Genomic DNA, 18,228 nt, shown 5'->3' on the forward strand with positions numbered 1-18,228 from the left:
GGCAACCGACCCCCTCGTGTGCCGTGCCGGCCTTCAATAGGTGCTCGCAAACAGCACTTGCCCTAAAAGTCTGTTAAGGCTACACGGTGGGAGATATTTGTCTTTGTATTGGTGGATGGGCGCACTACTGGACACACACGTTGGTTCTGACGGTCGTAAAATAAAAATCTCCAAGTGCAGTGAGAATTATCTATGAATAATTAAATGTAACATTATCTCAAGATGCTTTACAGCAGTGTTGACACACGCGCTGTTAAGAACCAGCGAATGGAGGGGAGGGGGGGGCCTCACCTCACCTCACCCAGCAGTGAAACCACCAAAAGGGGGGGGGGGGGGGCATGGACATGGCATGGTACTACGACCGACCTAGCGCAGCCCATGGCAGTCGTCAATATCCCAACTCCACACAGCCACTCCCACACTGCTACTGGTACATCCCGTGCCCTCTTGGTGAGGCTGGGAGAACATCTGCCAAGGAGGGGGTACGGAGGGGGGGGGGGGGGACGGTCACTTCTTCTCGGTTGTTGCTCCCCCTTCGTCATCTCGAACTCACTCGCGCCACTGTGTCACCGTTTAGGTCTACACCGGATACTCTGTTGACTCTCTGACGCTCACGCATTTTTGTTGTTTGAGGTACTGTATTTAATATACTATTTATTAGCCTCTCAATTTTCGTGCTGTGGCACGGCGTCTGGAGATGCGGCTGCATTGCAGACGCCAGACCCAGGGGTCGACAAACCAAAACAACAAGAGACATTTTTTTATTAGAATTTGGTAACAACAACAAAAAACCTCAATAGTTGATGAGCCGCAATGCACCGCGTGGTGAATATCGAGACGGCGGGGTTCCTTAATCGATAACGCAACGAAGCAGTCACTTAGAGAGCCGCACGCAACTCCAGATCCGCAGTTTGCCGACTCCCTGCCGCTTGAGAAATCAAAATTGCCCTGGAAAAAACCAGGGGGGGGGGTGGGGGATGGGAAGCCGATACGTAGCTGTGGGGGGGGGGGCGGCTTGAGGTCACGGTGGGGTCGGCGAGGCCCGTGCCAGGACACGGCCCCTCCAACGGGATTTTGTTGGAGGGGGGGGGGGCATGCTTCAGGGGGGCGATGAATGGTGCCGTTGTCGAATGGCGGAGCAGGGGAGGGGGACAACTGTGGGGGCAGAGGGGACACAGTGAGGACGGAACGCCACGTCCAGCGGCCCGGCCGCACGGAAAACGCACGGGCATTCGTCGCCACCTGCAGATGCCAGCGACCGTCAGTCACAGGGGACTACTGCCAAAGGTGATCTCTCCAAAGCAAACCACGGAGCAGCAACTGCACCTCCGATTAGCGCGGTTGGCTGCATACGGCGCGAAAGGAGTTCAACATGCATCCGTGCGCCTATCCATGGGCGGGTTATGCGGGTTGTGAAAAAAAAATGCAGACTCTTGTCTTCACGTGCGCGCCGGGTTTCATTAACAGCCGGATCCTCACTCGCCGGGGGTCAGAGACTTGGTCCCCACGTGGCCGTCAACATGTGGGCAAGTAAACCGATGACTTCACTTTAAGAATCAATAAAAATAGACGACTTCACCCTCATTCTACGTAGGCAAACAATAAAAGTGTTTTTTTTCTAATAACCCTAACATGTACGTATATTCTCCGCAATTTTTGTTTTCAGAAACCAGGCCACCGCTCCCAATCTCCAATTACCCCGGATAATTGAGAGTTGACTTTACTGTACTCGGAAAATGATGCCAACTACAACCTTGATGTAAAGCGTGACAGCTAGGTGCTGCCTGGCTGCAATTTGGCCCAAAGGCGTTGCTTACCGGATTAGTCATTAAAAGCGTCTTGTCTCTGCCGATGGAGACGTCAAATAACCAGCATAATAAATGTTTTTGGGATAGATCGCGTTATTTATAAATGTGTCGTAACCCTCCACCACCCGACAAGGCCAAACAGTAAAAAAAGTGTCACGTTGACAAAAGACAAAATAGTTCACTACTTTAGCCCACCGGTGTGTTGAAGAGTGAATCCACAACATTTACAAAACATTTTTTTTAACCAGCACTGTGTGCGAACACATAAGCAGGGAACGTGTCCCGCACGCAACTAGGACACTCCAGGATTTATTTGCACGAGGAAAGGGGTCCACCCGAGACATCACACAACCTCGTCGAGGGAGCCGCAAAGTACAACAAAGCACGAAACAGAACTCGAGTAAAACTACCCTCTGTGTAAATTTGAGGCTTAGAAGGCAACCTCACAATGTCACTTTTCTTACTGCCATGCCACGTCCTCGGCAGCTTACGCGTGCGTATTCACTGGACGGGACCGTCGTCGGCCTTGATCAATCCGCCGCTGGATGACGGGACCCTCCTCAAGCTGTCGCCGTCCTCTCACGGATCTGTGATGTGAAACCACAACATCTACGGGCCTGCATGCGAGATGATTTCATTGCTCGAACTCGGCGGTCGACGTCCTCCCATGCGTATTCCCTTCTCGAGCTGCCAATTCCATCCTCGGTATGGACCACCGAACGTCATCCCTTCTGGCGACGTGTCCTGCCCAAGGCCACTTACTTTAACGAACAGCCGACATGAAATGTTTGACGAGGTACGGCAAGTGAACACAGTACAACATTGTCCATCAATATCTCAGCGTGGGCAGGAGTGACGGCGCAGTGACTGGCGCACTGCGCTACGACCCTGCCGACGCGAATGCGAATCCAGGCCTCGGCAATCAACGGTACTGTAGTAAAGTGATTTCTGAATCGGGCCTGGGCCACCCCCGTACCCCTTTACCAACCAATACGGACAAGCGCGGTGAAATATGGTCAAACAAGTTCCACAAACAACACGGCATGGGCAGGCCTTCATTAAGCAACGGATTGACAAAGGGGTCAAAGTTATTATTCCTGCCAAGTTGAATACAAGCCTGGGGCCTACCTGACGTCTGCACATACCTGGGTATACAGTGCCGTACATTTAAATACTTGCTCAATGACCTTTACAAGCAGCTGAGAGAGCCCGCTGACACAAGCGTCTCTTTTGCGAGGGAGACACGGCGTACTAAAACTTAACCAACAGACAGCATAGCTCTCCAATGGGTTTAAAATTATTTTCTTTAGTTCCTGAAGAAGCTCCCAGCACGTGGAGCGAAACGTCGGACATCATACGTCCCCGAAAAAACGCGTCGGAAAACTACGCAGCACGACGGCATCAAAAGCGCACGATGCCGAAAGCGACAAACTGAAAAATGACACTTCAAAAGTAAACAACAGCAGAATAAACACAAATGGCATTGGCAGAGAATCGAACTCGGTCCCTCCGGGTACGCAGCGCGGCGCACTAAACCCAACGCGACCATCGGTGGTCCACCAGAAGGCAGAGTTGTCCCGCTTGTGCGCGCACACAAACACGGGGAGGATAATCGGAAGTGGCAGAGGAGGAAAGTGGCAGCCAACGGTGCCGGCGTGCGAGCTCACGAGGATCGAGGGCTCTAACTCGCCGGCTTCGTCGTGTGCACACAGGCAGCGGCGAGCGGAGAATAAAAACACACGGCTTGGAACTTCAAGGGCGCTTGCATTCCCCCACTGTCCATTGTGCCACATCGCTACGCAAAACGCACACGCGCACGCAGTTGCAAAACCTGTCAAAGGCGGGCGCCTTGGATGGCAATCACCGCTGGCTTGGTGCAGGGACTTGAGAAGTTGCACGGAGTAACGCGACAGCTGCACAAACGCCGAACCAGCTGGACTCCCCCCCCCCCCCCCAACATAAACAGTGTACACCGTCACACGTCCGATCGTCGCCCGTCCGATCGTCGCCCGTCCGACCGTCGCCAATTCGCCGCCCGCACCCGGCGCAGCATTTGCACGTGGTGTAAACGTAATTTTTAATAGACGTTCACACGTCCGACATTTTTCACAAATCCGCACATGCCTCACACCACCGGCAAGTCGGATGTGTGACGTTGTCCTGTTATAAACATTAACTAATCAATCATCGCCAGCGGCCAAGATCGATCCACTGCTGGACGAAGACTTCCTCGGCAAACAGTGGCAACCTCTCTCACGATCTCGCGACGCAACAATATTCATCCAAGCACCTGCACAAGAGCCGATTTCATCGCTCCATCTCTGTGGCGGAGGCCCTCACAGACGCGTTCCATTCGCGTCTGTCATTCAAACTAAACTATTTTAATTTTTCCATGGTAAGGCCCAATGGACTTTGTAGCTCTTTTTCAGAAGCGACCTGGCCACAAATGATCGCCCAACTAAGTGGCTTGTCACGTGGAAATGCACAGCAGCAGCCAAACACTCTAAACGCGTCTTGATTCTAAATGTGGAGGGAAAAACCGGAGGACCCGGAGGAAAATCCACGCGACCACGGGGAGAACACGCAAACTCCAAATATACATGCGTTGAGGTCGGGATCGAACCCACGCCCTCCTGTATACCAGGCGAGGTAGTTAACATCTCCTAGCCACCGTGATGATGATGAGAGAGAGAGACACGCAAACTCTAAATATACAGCAGCAGGCGTCAGGGTCAGGATCGAACCCACGCCCTCCTGTATACCAGGCGAGGTAGTTAACATCTTCGTGGCGCCCTGTGCTTGACCATAGTCCCTTCATAGCGACGCGTCATGCCCAAGCACACGTTGTTGTTGACGCTATGAATGAAGTCGCGTTCACAACCCTGCTTACGTCCTCTAAATGGACATGCCCGACCTCCCGGGCAACAACATTTACTTCTTTGGACGGTGCCACATATCCAGAAACAGTAAACAAGCACGTGCTCCCCGTTTACAGCTCACGGCAGTGGCCGGCGCGGCAAGTTTAGCCAACACCCTGGCACGAGTCCCGCTGTGCACTCCCAAAGGCCGACGGGGCTTCACGTCGCCACGGTGGCTATTCTCCTTGCCGGTTTACGCTCGCGTGCTGTGGGCTGGCTGGGTGGACGTTGCCCTCCCTTCACCTTTGCGGTCGACAGTAAAGCACACGTCCGATTGCTGGGCTCAAGTGCCGTGTATTTCGTGGTCATGACAACACATGTATCGTTTTGCCTACGTAGAATGGAAGTAATGGCATAGAATGCTGTCGTGTCTTTTGTTCTTTTTTTAAAACAAGTTTATTTTTATTTTCAAATATTGCATTTATTTGATTTGTTTCTTAAAGTAAGCCCGTCGCTGAATCACGCGCTGGATGTGAGTCATGATCTAACGAGCGCAGACGTAAAAAGGTTCCACGAACGAGTGCGGCAGTCCCATACTTTTTCCATTTGCAGCAGAAATCCAACGCATGTATGTGCACCGTACGTAGACAACCGTGCTAATCGGTGGCACGGGGGAAGGGCAATGCACGTGTAACCCCGTCTTGGTGCAGGGAGAGGGGGGGGAGTGCAGATCCTGTCATCGGAGGTTAACGCCAGTGTCCAACGAAAATGCTCGTGCCAACGCGGTGTGCCGCGGATATCGAGAGGAGCCAGCAACGGGATTCCAATGAACCCGCGGCTGGTAACTTGATCCGCGGCATGGCACTGGCGCGGTGCGTCATTGATTACGGGAGAAATGATGCGCTCCCCGGGACGCGATTCCAGAAAACCCGTGATTTTTTAAAAAACGATTTTTAGACCTTCACTCCCGTGGACTAATCCGTGATATATGGGCATTCGCGGATTATTGGATAGCGAATTTTTGGATCTATGCCGTATATTCCGCACCTCTGATTAGCACAGTTGGCTATGTATGGTGCGAAAGAAGTTCACAACCAAGATAATCCACCCACGGATAATATAGAGCGAACTGCAGAATGACACATTTGTGATCCCGGTTTCTGCGAAGGCGGATCCGAATGCTGGACCTTAGGAGAGAGGGGACGAACGTCGCCGTCAGCAGAAATAAACTGTCCGAGAAAGATCCACGGGATAGAGACGGCACAATCCAATGAGACCGCATGAAAAAACCCAGGCCAGCAGACGACTTTGGTGTAAGGTACAATGGCAGCCTAAGGAGTTAAAACACACCTGAGGGTCACGTCCATCGCAGAGATGGAGCGATTAATAAGAGCTCGTGTGCACGTCAATGGATTGTTGACGAGGAGAGATGGTGACAAATGGCAGAGGCTTAGAGTGGAGGCAGTGGGGGGGGGGGGGGGCAGCAGTGGCTAGTTCCTCCCGAATGATGATATTGACTGAATGGACGGATGAAAACAAATATAATACATTGAAGATTAACACGCAGAGATTGCAGCTTGTAAGCGAGCGGGCAGCTGCGTAGAAAGGCGCTCCACGGACCCCGGCAGATGGCTCCCGCAGCCTAAACGTGGGCCAGCAGAGCAATCACAAAGGGCGGCGATGGGCAGAGACATCTGCTCTGCCCGCTTTACAACAACTCGCCTCCTCTCTGTCCCCAACGAGAAATCTCCCCCCCCGCCCTCGCAAATCGATTAGAAAGCACATCACTGCCGCCACTTTGCAAAACGTACGACCGTGTAAACCGACGTTCGTGTCAGGTAGCGCGTCCACCAATGCAGTAGCGGTTTACACTTGAGTCCATAATCGGTCCATTTTAAAGAACCCCCCCCACCCATATGGCACAGTGGAAACGTACGCAAGCCTTGCAGTTGCTCGGATTTTTGGAAATATGATTAAGTCGATCTGGATTCCCACTCAAACCAGTGTGGGTAGTGAGTCTGTGTTCCTTTTGAAGGTTTCTTGGTCTCGGCCACACTCGACTACAGACGTAATTAAATGACAATATAAATAAGGCCTCCTCGGTGGCATGCTCCCTCGCTGTGGGAGTCGCTGTCATCGCGTGGGCTTTGGGAGTTTAGTCATTGCCGACCGTGAGAAACCTCTGTCCACTCCTGGAAAACTCAGGCTCCTTCAGAGATGTGGCCTGCAGTAAATACTTGGCAGGGAAGGACCAGGCCCGATTGTACTCGGGGTACTGATTGTGTTTGCCTTGTTAAATCACATCGTTCCTTTATTTGTGTTTGTAAAACAATGTAGTCATGTTTTTGTTTTGCGTTTTCGATCAGTTCCCCGTTTCCTGTAACTTGTGAAGCACGTATCGATAATCGCTGTCTGTATCGCGACCTAATGTAACTATGATTGTGTAACTATGATTGTGTAACTAAGATCTCTACTGTACAACACCTGCGCCATTGCAGGGCGCCCATGAAATAACAGAGCAGCTCATTGAGCCCTTGCTGCTGAAATAAATAACACCTAAAGAAATACGAGTATATTATGCAACCGTATTTCACCCATTATGGGTGTTGCGGGTCATTAAGAGGGTGGTCCCAGACTGTTGCAGCTTGTGAGGTCGCACTCATTACGCACAAAGCGCTGGCCACGAATGAGGCACAATACCTCGCTGATCTTGTCATCACGGAAGATAATCCTTCACGGTCATCCTCGCAGCAGCAGCAGCAGCAGCAACGGCTTTTGGCGAGCAATTGAACATAGAAGGTTACTGCGTCGCTTTAGGCAGCGCTACTGCGGCCGTCTGGAACGCTCTTCCTTCCAATATTAGGAAACCGCTGGGAGCAATGCATTTTTAAATCAATAATTGAAAGCTAAATTTTGATTTAAAGCTTTCGTGACTGCAGTAATTCATATTCTTAGCTCTTTCGGTAAAGTCACGTTGAAGGGAAACAATAAAAAAATTAAATATATTTTATTAAACAAAAATAATAATGAAATATGTTATTATTTTATTGTTTCCCTTCAACGTGACTTTACCGAAAGAGCTAAGAAAATTGAAAACTAATTTATTTAAAACTGCTTTTTGTATTTATTTTTGTTGTCCTTCCCCCCGCACCTCCGATTGGCACGGTTGGTTAAGGTACGATACGAAAGAAGTTCAACATACATACGTGCATACAGATATCACCCACGACTGATGTTAGCCGTGAATGGCAATCACTTGGGTAGCTCCGTTCACAGAACGCAGTGCGTTAAGAGCAGGACAATACATATACATGTTATCGCTTAATATATCTAAAGCTCTTACAGTTTAGGGCACAGTACATGTTATCTTATAAATATAACAGGATCGTGAAGTAATGATAATGGTTTTGGGAAGGCCTTCATCCAGATCGTGGCTAATTATTATGATAATTATTAGAAATGCACCCAAATGTGACACGTGTCAGAACACCACGGCATACAAACAGGACGGGTCGGCCACGTGATTGAAACCTGGAATGTAAAGGTGGGTGGGGGTTTCAGATGTGGCTGCGTTTCAATTTGAAACTGTGCACAACTTGTGCAGTTCTTTTAGTCAATCCACTGCTGGATTAGGACCTCCCTCCCTAGTGGCAGATCCAAGGAGAGGTGGGAAATGAGGGCAGTCAACCCCCCTTCACCCCCTTGAGACCCCAAAAATGTATATTTCATTCATATTTAGCAGATTAAATGCATTAAAAAAATTGATTCACGTAAGGCCCTATTTAAAAAGATGCACATTTTGGGAGCGGCCGCCCACCCCCTCCATCCCCCTGGGAAGTTTCTCCATCAGCCTCTGGCCTCCCCACAACCGTGCAGGTCGCGGGGGTTATTTTACCACGTTTCGGCACGCTGATAGGTGCGCGGCCGTGGAGTTAAATTAGTTTTGCGTACTTACTAAATGGATGGCCCCTTAACAGGCGCTTGTGATTCTTTGTAAGCTTAACAATCGCCGTCTCACTAGGATCTCACCTCCTAAAATAAAAGTCAGCGAATGACCGATGTTTACTGTATTGTTTTCATCAACATCAGCCATGGCCTCTCCGCTGCTGGATGAAGGCCTCCCCTAGCTACCGCCATCACTCCTGGCCCCGCGATGTAACAATCCACCTAAGGCAGGGGTCAGCAACCGAAATAACAAGAAGAGACATTTTTTTTTCGAATCCGGTAATAAACTCAATATATCAAGGGCCGCAATGCACGTCAATACGAGGGGGTTCTTCATAAATAATGTCACGAAGCTGTCCTTGAAGAGCAGCATGAACTGGACTCCCATGGTAAACTGGACTCCCATGGTCAGGGTTGGCAACCAAAAAAACAAGATAATTTTTTTTATTCGCTAAAAAAAACCTATTTCAAGAGCCGCAATGCACTGTGGGTGAATACCAGACGGTGGTCCTTAATAAAGAACGGTCACGAAGAAGTCCTTAAAGAGCCGCATGCGACTCCGGAGCAGCGGGTTGCCGACCCCTGACCTACGCACTCACACTTGAGCTGATCTCATCGCTCCGTTCCCGCGGTGGACGTAATTCTCGGACGCGTTCCATTCCACGGCTGCGACTATGTCACCGTACTTTAAACCATCCGCCACCATCCCTTCCGGCAACGTGTCCTGCCCAAGCTCACTTTACTCTTTTTCACATTATCTATTGTTTCATTAACCTGCGTGCCCCGTCTCACGCGTCTTTCTCCTCCCGTCTCTAAAAGTAATTGAAAATCATGCATCTCTCCATGCTTCTTTGTGGACTTTGTTGGTTGTGGACCCCCCCCCCCCCCCCACACGCTGTAATTGAACCATACATCACAGTAGGTAGTAAACACTGATTAAAAACTGCATTCATTAGACACACTGGTATGGTTACTGTTTCACGATCACGTTCATTGTGATGCCGGTTCACATTCAATAACTGTACTGGGTACACACACTCCCCACTTTGGTTTTGCAGTTGAAATTTGTTGCCACCACAAAAAAAATTCTACTCTGCCCACGGTTTTGTAAGGCTCGCAATGTGCAAGGCTGCCCGTTGATGAGACTTCTGATAAGAATCCGGGCAACGTGACAGGGAAACCGAGCCATTGATTAGAAAAAATGGGCGCCATGGTGGCGAGATGTTAACCACCTCGCCTGGCAAACAGAAGGGGCCTGGGTTCGATACCAACCCTGATACGTATTGTATATTTGGAGTTCGCGTGTTCTCCCCGTGGTCGCGTGCAGTTGTCTTCGGCTCCTCTGGGTTTTCCCTCCACATTTAGAATCAATATGCATTTGGAGTATTTGGCTGTTATAAATTTCCACGTAATAAGCCACTTCGCTTCTGAAAACGAGCTATACAGCTCAGTGGGCCTTACCTGGTAAAGTAAAAATTGTAAAAAAAAAATAATCATACTTTGCGATTACTGAAAACAGTAATGGACATGCACAGCTCTTTTAACCAACCCTTTCCATCACCCACAATAACAGTAACACACTGACTTCATCTGATCATCAATCGTTCCTACGTGGTCAGTAAAATAAGTAACACTTTGTGGAAAGTCAACATTGCTTGTCCCATTGGAGAGAATGTCCCCCGAGTTGTAAATGTGAATGAGTGGTCCCCACGCCGTGCGGGTAGCGTGGGTCACATGACCATACTTCACCGTTCTGGTCAGTGGGAGGGGGTTTGGTGAAGGCGGGGGACACACACAGGCACAAGGGCATAGATGAACAATACAACGGAGGGATTTTGCTGCACTGTCCTCGGCTGCCGACCACGTCGCCCCACAGCCTATAACACCTGTCACGCACGGTTATCACCCATCCAAGCACTCTCCAAGCTCAACCCATATTAAGCTGCAGCGATTTGACAAGACTGGGCACATTCCACGTCAGTGGATCATAGGCGCAAAAGGTAACACTGTACATGATAATAATGTCATCACAACTTTGTCACAAACCTTCATAACCAACGACCCCTTTAGTCGCTGCTTCGCTTGTTATCAAAGCAACTTGAGACATTGTGTAATGTAAGGTCAATGACGATCACCGGTGGACACCTGCCAGTCGTGTTTCCACCAGTGCAAAAACCAGTTGATCGCAAGGTCCTTGTTAAAACCGCACTCGGGTGCAGTGGAAATGTATTTCATATTTGCAGTGGCTATGCTTTTCTTATTTCAAGTCGATGCGGTTTCCCGCTCAACCCCACGTGGAGCTGCGGGTCTCTGCTCATTTTAAATACCCTGGTGTGAACTATACAAGAACAAAAGCACAATCCTTGATCAATCCACAGCTGGATGGTGCCCCCCCCCCCCCACTTCGGTCACGTAACGTTTGTTGGACCATACTTCACCACACTGGGCAGCACAAGTTGCTTAAGGCAGGGAGGGGCCAGCACTGGTTCCGAAATTGCTCGTCGCTGATGTCAGCCGTGGCCTGGAATCAAACTCAGGTGGCCCGGTTCAAAGCGCAGCTTGCAAACCATTGTGCCACCCCTCACCCGTTCGCGATTAGATGTACAAAAACACATTCCTGTATTTTTATAAAATGCATACAGCAGTGGCCAGCGAAGACGTGGAAAGTGTTATATTCGTTAATCTATTTGCCTCTATTATAGTGCAAAAATATTTTGTGTTCAGAATATCCTCGATGTCTCAAAAGGCTCTCATCCAGGCGATACAGAAACCCCCCTTGACTTGGAGTGGGGAGCGAATGTCGGGGATCCCGTTATCCGTGGGGGTCACTCGCAAATTTACTGCTACTTATCTGTTGGGGGGGGACAAAAAAAAACACGGATGATGAATGGGCCGAATAGGGCCCGAGATAATGAGATTTTTCACGGACCATAACAGCTCTGATGTGTATATGCACCACTGATCCTGCTGTGCGTTATTGGTTCAAAGAGACTACAGTGCCTTGTACAAATACCGGCTGCTAACAGTGTGGTATTGTGTGTGTGTGTCGTCTGCGTACAGTATTTGCGTACTATTCTACACACCAATATAAAGCGCTGCCCTGTACCAAATAACCATATGTCTCTCGCTCTCGACCAACAATAATAACAGGTCGACTCAGCCTCCTCGGATGAGTTATCCGGTGCGGTGTGTAAAACGTCAGCTCTGGGCAGACACAAAGGGGGCCTCTGCGTGGAGTTGACCAACCCACCCATCGTGTGCCGTTCCAGCCTTCGTAGGCGTTCGCTCGCAACACTTGCCGCAACAGTCTGTTAAATTCCACCCGGGGGATCTTTGTCTTTGTACTGCTGTACAAATGAATACAGCATTGCCCTGCTGTGAATGAGGATATTCGTCTACGCTGTGTATGTGTGTGGTGCTGGCCACCCACCCCCCCGTGTGCCGTGCCGGCCTTCATTGGTGCTACTCGCTAACAGCACTTGCCCCAACAATCTGCTAAGGCTACACGGGGGATCTTTGTCTTGTCACTATGGTTACAATGTTACGACGAGCCCCTTTTCGTCAATCCACTGCTGGATGAGTGCCTCCGTACGCCGCGCGCATAATGTGATCATTTGACCACACTCTGCTACGCTGGTCAATGCCAGCTGAAGGTGGGGCTATAGAAGTACCGTACAAGAATTGTTTTTTCTGCACTGCATACAACGTACTCCTCTGCAGCCCATCCAAGCTACAGCAGGGTTCAACCGTGGTTAGCTTGCGAAAAGGCACATTCTGGGGCCAATCAATAGGGCAGCTACTGCTGACTTTCCCACTTGAGTGGTGATGGCATCACGAGGAGGAACTAACTTTAACCACCCATGATGGATGATGATGATGGTGATGACGGTGGTGGCGAGCGCGCCCCTGGCTACAATGTAAACTCATTATTTCTTTATTTTTTAGCTCTGCTGCTTATTTATTTCCGTGTCTGCTTTCGTGCTCCTTCCTTCGCTCGACGTTTTGTTAGCGTGGAAGAGTAGGCCAATGTACCGTAACCCTCAAAGTGAGCTCTCGAAAACCCCCCCCTTCTGCCAGCAGAGACATTGGGCAAGCCATTGCAGAAGCTGCGCCTTACTATAATAACAATGTGCAGTCCACTGCTGGATGAATAACTCCGCACGCCGTCAGTCGCGGGAACAGTTTGACCATACTTCACCACGCTGGGCAATACACAGCCGCCATAAGTTAACAGTTTATAAATGTTGTACATCAGCATACCGTACATACGCACGCAGTACAAACAACAGCACGTATATTATTCATATACACGGCCAGAATGGGACACATACAGGCAGGCAGGCACAGATGGCATTAAAAAATCTGTGCTATGACACATCGAGACAATTAAAGGTCGATTTCAACCATCCGCTTTGCGTGCACGAACAACCTACACATGGAATGCAGATTGCAGCACGAGGTATGTGCCCTTTCACATCTGGTGATACTGTATATATTGATTAGACACACAGACGCAACGTCGAACTCATCATCATCATCATCGTAAACCAATGTCTATCCACTGTTGGATTACGGCCTCCCTAAGCCACTGACCCACACGTGGTATTCATGAACTGAACTGCACGTGTAAGTACGGTAGAACAAATCGCAAACAACAGTGAAAGGGGCACACACACACACATGAGCAACACAGTATAAGCACAAATAACATTGGCGCATGTTAAACAGTGCAGACACAACGGCTCACAGCAGGGACATAACCGCAATTGAAGAAGACACGTCCACACATATTGAATCATTCATACATGGGATGCCAACCGACTTGGGAGGCATTCATCCAGCAGTGGATAGTTAATTGCTGGTGTTGATTTACACTAACAGCTGTCTAATTACGATGACACATACACGGACAAGACAGAGAATAGACACGCACACACGTGTAATAGTGCATGCATAGGTCGCATCAACAAAGACTCGCACGAAGACAAAGACATTACGACAATGACGGCCGCAGAAAACAGACACAATCATGAGAATAGGTTTTCCCCTTTATTACTGGCAACAGAACAGCTGTGTTAAGATGTGAAAACACCAAACTGAAACCTTTCACAAGGAATCATGTCTGCATTAACCACATATACTTGTGGTCAGAATGCGAACGAAAAACATCCTCTGATAGTATGTGCATTGTCTTTGAAGCTGATTGGTCCACACCAGAGATAGCTTTATTTTGAGCCTCGACTCAAACGGTGTTAGACCAGAGGACGCCAAAAGGCGTACACAGCACAAAGACAACGCCACTGTCAGAGTAATGAGAGCTCGGGGTGAGCATCTACATCATTGGACCTCCTTTGCCAGTACCAAAATATGATTGGTGTGGACCAATCAGTTTCAAAGACAATGCATATACTATCAGAATGTGTTTTGTTTGCATTCTGACCACAAGTATACGTGGTTAATTCAGACATGATTCCTTGTAAAAGGTTTCAGTTTGGTGTTTTAACATCTTAACACCGGTTTTGTCGTCAGAAAAAAGGGGAAAACCTATTATCATATTTTGGCATTGGCAAAGGAGGTCCCATGATGTAGATGCTCACCCCGAGCTCTCATTACTCTGACAGTGGCGTTGTCTTTGTGCTGTGTACGCCTTTTGGCGTCCTCTGGTCTCACACCATTTGAGACGAGGCTCAAAAGAAAGCTGTCTCTGGTGTGGACCAATCAGTTTCAAGACGACGCAAATGGGGCCGTCCATAAACGACGTCACGCACCGAGGGGGGGGGGGGGGGGGGGTTTGAGAAATGTGACGTCACATCAAAATGCGCAACTTTAAATAAATATTAATGAGAAATAATTGTTCTAACAACATTAATTTTTATTAATTTTCATGATTAACTATTTGATTATTTAAATTTACTAAGGTCACCTTTTATTTATTCCATGAAGGAGCATTTTGATTCTCCATTCTCCCATCGAGAACCAAAATGGAATAAATCAATTTGTAATTTTTTTGAATGACTGTTATTAAACATTTTGATTCTAATGATTCTACCAGGGCTTTTCATTCTGTGGAATAAATATGTGATTGTTATAATTGTACTCTCCATTTTGCTTCGTTCTACTACAAACTTTCAAGTATTTTTTATAGTTATAATTACTTTTAATATTTTATAATTATAAGAAAATTTCAATATAATCTGAAAATCTGCAGTTTAAGTTAGACGTTGAATATTTTCAATTGAATAGTATGCTAAATTTCAGCTTTCCAACGCCTCCTTTTTAATAAATGTTTTCTCCTACAACAGCAGAGTGCAGCGCCACATTAAATACGCACTACAATGACAATAGTTTAAAGTTATTTGAAGCATGTTTTTTTTTTCAAAATGGAAACATGGTTTCTGGGGGGGGGCAGAGCTTTGTGACGTCATATTTGAGGGGGGTCTGACTTTTTGTGACGCCGTGTGACGAGGGGGGGGGGAGGGTCAAAAATCGGCCAAAATCGCGTGACGTCATTTATGGACGGCCCCTATACGATCAGAGTATGTTTTTTTGTTTGCATCCTGACCATAAATATTGTGGTTAATGCAGTAACATAATTCCCTGTCAAAGGTTTCAGTTTGGTGTTTTGACATCTTAACAAATTTTCTTGCTGTGGTTTTCACACCTGATGATGATTGCTTGTGTTGCAGTCGAAACGTCGTGAGAATTTCATTGTTTTATATTTTTTATTATTTTATTGTTTCCCTTCTGCGTGACTTTGCCGAAAGAACCAAGAAAATCTGAACACCTGTTTTGTTGCCATAAAAAAGGGGGAAAAAACCTATTCTCGTATTTTGGTACTGGCAAAGGAAGTTCCATGATGAGACACAATCATATTTCAGGGCCTCGTCAATGGATCCACTGCTGGATGAAGGACTTCCCCAAGTAATGTGTCAGTCAAGGGGTGGACTGTTAACATTGTAGGACCGCGAGGGATGCTCTTTACATCTCGGGGTGGCAGGTGTTCATCCAGCAGTGGATTGATCATGACTGATGATGATGCAGAATACTAAAATAAAACTATTTTTATTTTACCAGCTAAGGCCCACTGAGCTATGTAGCTCCTTTTTCAGAAGCGACCTGGCCATCACAAAGTATAGCCAAATTAAGTGGCTTATCATGTGGCGAGCAACCAAATACCCTAATCGCGTGGATGTTGATTGTAAATGTGGAGGGGGGAAAAACGGAGGAGCCGGGAGAAAAATCCACACAATCACGGAGAGAGAGACACGCAAACTCCACATATACAGCAGGCGTCAGGGTCGGGATCGAACCCAGGACCTCCTGTATAGCGGGTGAGGTAGTTAACATCTCATAACCACCGTGATGATGATGATGAGAGACACGCAAACTCCACATATACAGCAGGCGTCAGGGTCGGGATCGAACCCAGGACCTCCTGTGTAGAAGGGTGAGGTTGTTAACATCTCATAGCCACCGTGATGATGAGAGAGAGACACGCAAACTCCACATATACAGCAGGCGTCGGGGTCGGGATTTCGAACTCAGGACCTCCTGTATAGCAGACGAGGTAGTTAACATCCCATAGCCACCGTGATAATGATGATGACAGAGATGAAAACTCAAAATATACAGCAGGCGTCAGGGTTACCCAGGACCTCCTGTATAGCGGGTGAGGTTGTTAACATCTCCGAAACCACTGTGATGATGGTGACAGAGAGAGACACACACAAACTCAAAATATACAACAGCAGGCGTCAGGGTCTGGATCGAACCCAGGACCTCCTGCATACCAGGCGAGGTAGTTAACATCTCATAGCCACCGTGATAATGACAGAGATGAAAACTCAAAATATACAACAGCAGGCGTCGGGGTCGGGATCGAACCCAGGACCTCCTGTATAGCAGACGAGGTAGTTAACATCTCATAGCCACCGTGATAATGATGACAGAGATGAAAACTCAAAATATACAACAGCAGGCGTCGGGGTCTGGATCGAACCCAGGACCTCCTGCATACCAGGCGAGGTAGTGAACATCTCATAGCCACCGTGATAATGATGATGACAGAGATGAAAACTCAAAATATGCAACAGCAGGCGTCAGGGTCTGGATCGAACCCAGGACCTCCTGCACACCAGGCGAGGTAGTGAACATCTCACAGCGCCCCCGTTGTCCCAGCTCACCCATGTCCGCCTGGATGAGGGCTTTCCCGGCCTTGAGCAGCTCCTTGATGAACTTGCTCGTCTTCTCCAGCTCGGCCTCGTGGATCCTCAACCTCTCCCTGAACTGAGGGCTGTCCAAGTAACACTCGCTGAACTCAAGCGGCGGCAGACCCATGGCGACCGTGGTGATTGAAGGCTGTGGTGTTGGCGATCGTGGTGATGATGATGTTAGTGGTGGTGGTGGTGGTGATGGATTTGATATCCGCGATGATGTTGGTGGTGGTAGGGTTGATGTAATGATGGTTGGACACGGTTGATGGGTCTGATGGTATTCCCGTGGTGGATGCTTATTGTCGGTGGTGTCGTTTGTTGTGGCTACGTGGTGGTGGTGGTGCTGTCAATGACCGTCGTTGATGATGTTGTCGCTGGCGATGCTATTGTTTGTGGTGTTGACGGGCGTGGTGGTGATGTCGGCGGCGGTGATGTTATCGACGGAGGTGGTGTTGATGATCTTGATGATGATGGTGCGGACGGCGCTAACACGGCCGGTCGCATGAAGAATGTATTACGAGACGACAGTCAGCCAGATGCATGCGAGACACTTTCCAAGCGACTCCACTCTCCATTCCGCGCCCTCCGCTCTTTCTCTCTCACGCCTCTCTCGTTCAAATTCTATTTCTCGCCTCGCCTTCACCCCGACCCAACCACAACTGGGCCCCCTCCTCCACCCTCCCAGTCACCCCCAGCCCTCCCTCCTACCACCCTCACCCCCTCCTTCCTCCTCGCTCTCTCCCCTCCTCCCCCTTTCGTCTCCTCGCTCGCTCAGCCTCAATCAAGAATGTTCCATGAAGAAGGGGGGGGGGGGCGGCATTGCCCGAAACGTCGCCTGTTACTCATTGTCCCTGTTTGTGCATCATTGCCGACGCGGCAGGCGTCGCATCGCCAAAACGATTTGGGTTCCGTGCACAACAATGGGATCGTTGTTTGAGCTGCAGCCACGAGGGGGCGCTGTCACCCCACCCACCCCGACCCCCACCCCGACTCCCCACCCACCCCACCCCCACCCCACCCCACCCCACCCCCACCCCACCCATACTCCCCACCCCCACTCTCACCCCACCCCACCCCTACTGCCCTACTCCACCCCACCCCACCCATACTCCCCCCCACCCCCCACTCCCACCCCACCCCCACCCCACCCCTACTCCCCACCCCACCCCTACTCCCCACCCCACTCCCACCCCACCCCTACTCCCCACCCCCACTCCCCCCCACCCCACCCATACTCCCCTCCACCCCCCCACTCCCACCCCACCCCTACTCCCCACCCCCACCCCACCCCTACTCCCCCCCACCCCCACTTCCACCCCAAGTCCCCCCCACCCCATCCCCACCCTACCCCTACTCCCCCCCACCCCACTCCTACTCCGTCCCCATCCCCACCCCACCCCTACT

General features: G+C 49.4%; 1 protein-coding gene across 6 annotated transcripts in view; it reads right to left on the reverse strand.

Annotated features, from left to right (window-relative positions):
• LOC116942958 (rho GTPase-activating protein 26) overlaps positions 1–17,505 on the reverse strand; it is a 112,641-nt gene extending 95,136 nt beyond the window's left edge. For 5 of the 6 annotated variants that reach the window (XM_032955467.2, XM_032955472.2, XM_032955470.2 and 2 more), the window contains exon 1: positions 16,795–17,504. In XM_032955467.2, the coding sequence (XP_032811358.1) occupies positions 16,795–16,948 (154 nt within the window). In that variant the 5' untranslated portion in view covers positions 16,949–17,504. Of the gene's footprint in view, positions 1–16,794 lie in introns of all 6 variants that reach the window. The other variant, XM_032955469.2, reaches the window with a different exon arrangement.
• Between the last annotated feature and the right edge of the window lie 723 nt (positions 17,506–18,228).

This window comes from Petromyzon marinus, chromosome 16, assembly GCF_048934315.1.
Source record: "Petromyzon marinus isolate PM22_M1 ecotype Great Lakes invasive population chromosome 16, UKy_Petmar_22M1.pri1.0, whole genome shotgun sequence".
In the NCBI taxonomy this organism is placed as follows: Eukaryota; Metazoa; Chordata; class Hyperoartia; order Petromyzontiformes; family Petromyzontidae; genus Petromyzon; species Petromyzon marinus.